At 39.2% G+C, this 7,406-nt stretch overlaps 1 protein-coding gene across 2 annotated transcripts in view; it reads right to left on the bottom strand.

Annotated features, from left to right (window-relative positions):
- Positions 1-404: 404 nt before the first annotated feature.
- The window catches only part of LOC140163075 (uncharacterized), a 42,507-nt gene continuing 35,505 nt past the window's right edge, over positions 405-7,406 (bottom strand). For both annotated transcript variants that reach the window (XM_072186447.1, XM_072186446.1), the window contains 4 exons: positions 5,566-5,634; positions 4,695-4,809; positions 3,348-3,426; positions 405-1,529 (listed from right to left, as the gene is read on the bottom strand). In XM_072186447.1, the coding sequence (XP_072042548.1) occupies positions 1,472-1,529; positions 3,348-3,426; positions 4,695-4,809; positions 5,566-5,634 (321 nt within the window). In that variant the 3' untranslated portion in view covers positions 405-1,471. The remainder of the gene's footprint in view (positions 1,530-3,347; positions 3,427-4,694; positions 4,810-5,565; positions 5,635-7,406) is intronic.

The raw sequence follows: 7,406 nt of genomic DNA, 5'->3' as shown, positions 1-7,406 counted from the left end.
AGATGCACCAAGTAATGCTAAGCAAACGAAGAACACGCTGAACTTCAAAGCTAGTGCCTCTGACTGGAGGTGAAATAGAGTATAGCCAACTGCATCCCCAGGTGGTGGCGGTCATGGCCAATGTTTTACAATGCGGCAAAAGCCACTCACTGATACACTATATCTTAAGATATATCTTGGGATGTATTGATGAATCTTGCCCCTGAAGTGCATCATCAGCAAGTGTGCAGTTCTATGGCACAATGTATTCCTGACATACCGTATTGTTTGTAATAAATGCCCCTGGCTGTTGCATTTTTCCAAAAGGGCATTTATTAGAAGTGAATTTTCAGTGAAAAAAGCTTCAAAATGGGTGGTGATATGGCATGGAAATTTTTGTCAATTTTTCACTGAAAAATTGGAGGGGGTATTTATTACAAACAATACAGTATTTCATACTTGCAGACTAGTATTCAAGATTGGTAATAACCTTCTGGCCTACCTAAGCACCAACAGGCACAACTATAGTGGGAATTCCAATTGAATGAACGCAGCTTTCAATAGCGTGACAAACTTTTGTGTACACTGCGCAATGTACGCCAGCGTGTGCGACTGTGCGTGAGTAACGCGGAAGTGAATCTAACCATGCCAACGCACTCGTGATTGGTTAGCATTGTATCCAAGGTCGTGCGTTCGCGTTGTAGTTTCAAATACGCGATATGCGATCGCGGTTGGATTGAGTACAGCTGTTGAAAGCTGCGTTCATTCATTGGAATTCCCACTCTAGGGTATTTATGTTGGTATATATAAACAACCCAGCAAACACAAAAACGTTTAGTGGATATAGAATATTCGATGTAACATGTCTTCATCCTCTCATCTACAATGTATTCCCATTCAATTTCCAGTAATGTTTAACTTCTAATGAATGTTTTATAGCGTAAAATTGGTAATATATTTCCACTAGACATTCTACATACCATATCACTGATTTTACGTCATCAAACATTCGTTCGAACTATACTGGAAATGGTGTGTAACCGCCATAGGCCTTAGTATTACTTTTGTACGTTTTTATCGTGATGCGATTGCTGCAGATTACACTGTACGTAATATGACGACTAGACTTGTATACATGACGGTCTGCTCTCCTGTTATCTGTGCAAGGCATTGTGGGTAACTTTTGCTGATGATTACGCAGCAGAGAAGATATCTTACCCTTCCCATAATCCTTTGCAACATGATACATCACCATATTTCATCAAGTGACACTCCCAGTACTTTTTACAGATTCCCTTTGTTTTCATTTTGAGAATAGACTGGCTAAACATAGGTTGATAGTCAAGAAATAAACATATTTTGCAAGATCTGGATGTGCTATGTTTGTTGAAGTACATTTCGTTATCAACCCATGTTGCACTAGATAGCAAATTAGTACAGAAAACTGAAATGTGAACAATGCATTATGGGAAGTGTAAGACATCTTCTCTGATTACGCTGTAGGAAGTACAATGACTTGGCTTGTACTGGACGGCCTACTATCCTGGAATCTGTATAGGATGATAAATAAACAAAATAAAATGAAGTGTTAGATAATGGCACATCTCCCTGATATCTTGTGATAAAGGGACACTTTGTAATCCACAGCCTAATCCTTCCCCAATAGGACTATGCAATGTTTGTGTACATAAACTTTCTTGCTGATTCCGTTACTTGACGGACATTGTCCTTTATGTATTTTTCGGGTGTCAACACCCCGAAGTTACAACACAGTGCCTTATGGGGCATTATTATAATTATGTTAAAATCGCAAATTCAATGTATGAATTAACTTAGATTTTGGAAATGAGCTTTTTTCATGGATGTCTATTTAACCATACCTTAAAAAGGATGCTAAGATCCCCTCCCCTTTAAACATCGTAACATTTGAAACATCCCCCCCCCCCAAGGAAACAAATCTTTTAATGCTGCTCTACTGAATCCCTGAATACTAAATAAGGTTGGGATTTACCAGAGGTCGTTATACACTCTCATCCACCCAACCAAAGTTTAAAAGCTCATATGCTGTTGTGTTTAGCAGTTGAGTGGATTAACAATATTGCTCATAGGCATGGTCAGCTGGACAGGCCGCCAGACCCCGAAGTACTCAGTACAAATGACCATACGGGACGATGCATAAACATGGGTAGCATTTTCAGCCTTCTGGTATATCAATGACCCCTTTTTCAAAGCCTATTTTGGTATATGAATGGGTCCTTTTTCAAAATTTTCTTAATTTTTTCGGAAAACAGCCCAATTTTTCCTTAACCCTAACCCAACTAGGACTCACTAAAGCTCACTATTAAAACCACTCTGCGTGCATGCATTCCGCTGGGACTTGATGACTTAATCAGACCAAGTCATATATACCCAGGGAATCGTTGGCGGGCCAACGTCACCTGTGTAGCTACATGCTGGGGATCTTCTGCGTGGCATGCGAGGGTTCGAGGTTGAATCCCGGGGTGCCAAGTGACTTTCTCCTTCATCTTCTCTCCTTTTTCGTTCCTTCTTTCCCTTCCGATAGCACAAAAACCACGGGTAGGGTTAGGGTTAATCTTGCCAAAATTTTCAAAATTTTCCTAAAATTTTGGGAAAATTTGTAAAAACTAAGACAATTCTGGGTAAATTCGGCCGAAAATTTTGACTTTTGGTATATCAATGGGTCCAAATTTCTTGAAAAATTGGTATATTTATGGGTCTACTTCCAAAATCTCATGCACGTCCCTACCAAAACCAAACTTGAGTACCCCCGCCGCCAGACAACCAATCACCCTCTTACACCACACCAAAACATTGTTGTGGGTGACAAAAATTTTCCAAAAACTTGATTTATATGAGGGCAAGCACGCAAGAGAGAGAGGGAGACCCCTAAATCAAGTTATGTCTAGAAAATATCATCTCTGCTCAAATTTCAATACTTATACCCGGGCCTGGAAGAATCTGCTTTTGAGGAATTTGGCTTTCATACAGAATTTGGCTTTTCACGCAGAATTATCGTTTGCAGAATTTGTAGGAATTTTGACTTGTTATAATGCGATGTGATTAAATATGATTGACAAGTAAACCTAACAAGATGTTATCGATGAAGTCAGCAAAACTGTGAAAGCTATCATCTACCAGACCACCACCGACTGTGGTCTATTTAGCTGTTTACAAAATGCATTTTGAATTGTATGACATACCGCCATGTACATGTACTGAGTGCATCACAAGTTTATATGAGTGTGCAAAACACGCTGAAATGATATTTTTTTCAAACAGTTAACGCGGCATATGCTAAATTCTCCTGGGTCATATTTATATCACTTCTCATATATTAGATGACATACCTTGGTGGTGGTGGGGTTGGAAGTGGTAATATCTCTGTATCGGCATCAAAATCTTCTGATGGATCAACAATTTGAGAAGCTATCAAAAGAAAAACATGCAATACAGAATTTTTTTAGAATAAGTTCATCACAACTGTTACTAGTGCTAGGTATCAAACTTATTGGTAAATTTTGTTTACAAGTTCAATAATTTGCCATAACTGTAGAAAACCATACATTTGGGAAACTCATCAGAATGAGGGTGAACATGTTATCAACCGCGATGAAGGAACATATTCCCTAAATCATGTATACGATCAGCTACTGCAATGAACATATAACACTCTTGGGATGAGAGTTAGAGTGTTGCTATAATTAAAGACAGATAAAAAGAATTTATCGCGTCTGGCGTCGTCTGTCAATCAAATTGAACGCGGCGGTATATCCGGCGCCTTATTGTTAATTTTGCACCTTCAAACTTGCAAACCATCTCAAAAGTTAGGTCTTGATAGTATGAAATTTTCTTTGGCAAAGGCACCATGTCAACAATGCCTAGAAAAGCTGCTTTTGCCTTGTAAAAGTCACGAATTTTTTTTTGCCATTTGCTGCTGTTCCTTTTCTCCGATCAGCACCAGATAGATTGGTCTTCCTTTTACGCGCTTATTAACCTGTGTTAACCAATTAAGGATCGTAATTGACAGTGACATCAGACGCGATAAATTCTTTTTATCTCTGTCTTTAATTATAGATATGGGAATTACTAATGAAGTCTAATGAATCGTCTAAAATGATATCTACCGTGTCATTAGGCGATAGATACTGGGGGCTGGGTGTCAAAACAATACTTTTTATACTCTAAATATTATCTATTCATTGGATGAAACAGAAATGGCCTATTCCAGTTGAAATCCATACACCCCTATAAAAGATGTAGCCTTAATCTCCCACATAAGGGGTGTGAATTTCAAATGGGGTTATCTGAATGGGTGACTCCATTTGAAATCTACACCCCCTGTGTGGGAAAACATGTCTGGAGGTGTACCAATTTCAACTGGAGTAGCCCCAGCGTTCGAAATAGGGCCGATCAGCCAGCCATTGGCCTGGAACTTTTTGGCCTGGCCGGTAACTTTTCTGACTGGCATCTAGTTGCTGGCCCGGCTGGCCGGTAACTTTTTAAGGTCAAGCATGGCTGGCCTGTAACTTTTTGAGGCATATTTCGAACACTGAGTAGCCCAATATGGTACCATACAAGAAATTTCAGATGATACATGAAGCTGCAATGCAGGGTTTGTAGTGCCCTTGATATTTGATTCAAACAAAGCATAAATTACAAGAGGTCCAAGGATTGACCCTTGAGGTACAACTTACGTTCCGTAGAGAAGAGCTCCACACCCCTTCCAGGTGGGGGTGACATTGTAAATGGTGATATGAGGTCCCTTGCATCACGACCTGTTTTCATCATTGGTGCATGACCTATACCAGGCTGTACAATAAAAAATAAATAGAATTTATATGCTATTAAAGGAGTATTGTCATTATAATAGGGACAAATTCTACACTGTTGCAAGTCTGGTTTTGTGGCACAAACTTCCGCATTATACAAGAGAGGCCTCCATCTGTGGCATTTTGTCAGTAAAGCAATTTTCCCGGATTGTCGACAAGCATGGAGTAATTGTCCACAAAAAATAATCATTAAGAAAATTAGAGAAAAGCTTATTTAAAAAAATAATAACGTGCATTTTGGTCTCTGAACTTAATATTTTGACTTTATTGATGATGTATTGCTTTGTTGAAGTTTTGTCGACATCGGATCTTGAAATTTATTGATTGTCAACAATGTAAATTGTACTAGACAACAGCCCTTATTGAGTGAATGACAGATTGTGAAGAGATCTTTCAAATGCATTTAAATATTTTTTTTTTTTGTCTAGGACGGCGCTCAATAATCTAAAAAGTGGTGGGGGGGTAGGAGTCAAAACAATTTTCGGAATTTTTTTAAAATTAATAACTACTGTAATTCAACATTAACAATAATACGTAAGAACAGCACAATTTCGTAACATATTAATATTTTATGTGACTCTTGCAATTTGCCGACAATCACACATAGCTTTGACTAAAATTGCCGACAATCGCATGGTTTCGACGACAACAGTAAATTTCTGCCGACAAAATTGTTTATTGGGGGTGTCTCACCCCTCAATACCCCCCTCTAGGGGCGGCCCTGCAAGATACTTACAAGTGGTGGTTTCTTTGGTGCGCTTCCAGCCACCTGACTGGTAGGCAGAATACCAACAGGTACATCAGACTGCAGGAAAAGAAATCAAAATGAAATAGAAAATATAATGCATTCATTCATTCTACATCCAAATATTTCAACTATAGCTAAAATAATAAATTCTTGATCATGAGAAGATGTACCTTCTGCGTCAGCGTACTTTTCATAGAATAACACGATCGGGCGACCTACATGACCGAACCTTGAACTTGCCTAGCAACGACCGTGTGATTGGTCAATTCTCAAAAGCTGTGTTTGCGCCGTAAGCGCCAGTATTTGCGTAGTACGCTCGACGCAAATAACTGTGCGTACCCAAGTTGGCTCTCATGATCGAGAATTAATTATTTTGGCTATAATAGAGGACACTAGAGATATATTTTATGCGCTTCCAATTCCAGACCAGCATGAAAGGGCCATACCTTAAACATATGTGACCTGCTACCACAAAATTAGCGTAAAGTCGCAAGGAGTTAGTCACTTAAAACGTCCTGACTACTGCGTTGGTGTTCACTCAACTATTAAAGCCACTAAGTATGTCTGTATGTCCTTTGTGAATGGGGGCACAATGGGCCATTCATGAAGGATATTACTACTGGCTTGTACAGGTGGCGGCAAACAAAGAACATCAACTTAGTCAGACCAACTATTTCGAAACTACCAACTCGACAAAATGAGTATAAAGTCGCGTAGACTTTACGCTGATTTCGTGGTAGCAGGTCACATATTTAGTTACATAACTTACATGTACATCGTACCGCACGAAAACAATAATGCAGTTTTCAGCTGGCACACATAGGGCATCTCAATGTGGGAGCATGATTCGCATCAACATGCACACCCATGATCTGCATCAATGCATGGCACTCGTATCCGCATCTGGGAAATTATCGCGTAGTGAGAGTGTTTCTTGTAATTGTGTCACTGGAAACTCCAAATGTCTTAAATTGGAAAAATCGTCCTTCTTTTAATACCCTGGTTGAATGGGGAATTAGGTGTGGCTGACAATAGAAGACACTCAAAAGAAGGACCAAAACAAGCTCAAATTAAGACCAAAATAAGCTGAAAGTTGGATGAATGCACTTGAATGTTGGATCAGTCAATACAGACACAATAGGAAGAAGTACTTCACTCAAGTGGGCACTCAAGTGAAGTGGATAGAGTAAATTTGGCTTGAATTGGTCTTACTTTGAGCCAGTTTTTGAGTGCTTCAGCTTATTTTGGTCTTACTTTTGAGTGTTTTGGTCCAACTTTTGAGTGTTTTTTATTGTCAGCCAATGCTAATTCCCCATTCAAACTGGAAGATTAAAAGAAGGATGATTTTTCCAATTTAAGACACTTATGTACAGCGTATTAGTGTGTACATGTAGGGGGCTCAAGGCGTGATGTCATGTGTGTGAACATATACTAGCGCACTTATGTCACAATGCCGTCTGCATGCACAAGTTCACATTGATGCGCCTGCCTCCAGTGCACACTGATCTGGATCTTTCCTGCCCAACAAATGTCATGCTGGGTGCACTTTGCATAAGACATCATGACAATAGTGAGCGTTTATGTGAATTTACGCGAGCATAATGATGCTCGCTTACTCTTTATTACGCTGGGTTGAAACCCGGTGCACAGGACCTGGTTTTCTAAATGTTTCCAATGTAAATTTGACAAGGTCTATACCAGTATGTGTATACTTCAAATTATCACAGCATTGACTAAAATATCCCACATGCTTTAATTAGAACTTTTAGAAAAAAATTAGTTCAAAGTTTTATTAAACTAGCCCAATAAATTTCTTTCACATGCCAGTT

This window comes from Amphiura filiformis, chromosome 10 (assembly GCF_039555335.1).
Source record: "Amphiura filiformis chromosome 10, Afil_fr2py, whole genome shotgun sequence".
NCBI classification, from domain to species: domain Eukaryota; kingdom Metazoa; phylum Echinodermata; class Ophiuroidea; order Amphilepidida; family Amphiuridae; genus Amphiura; species Amphiura filiformis.
This window is presented reverse-complemented; position numbering and strand designations above follow the sequence as displayed.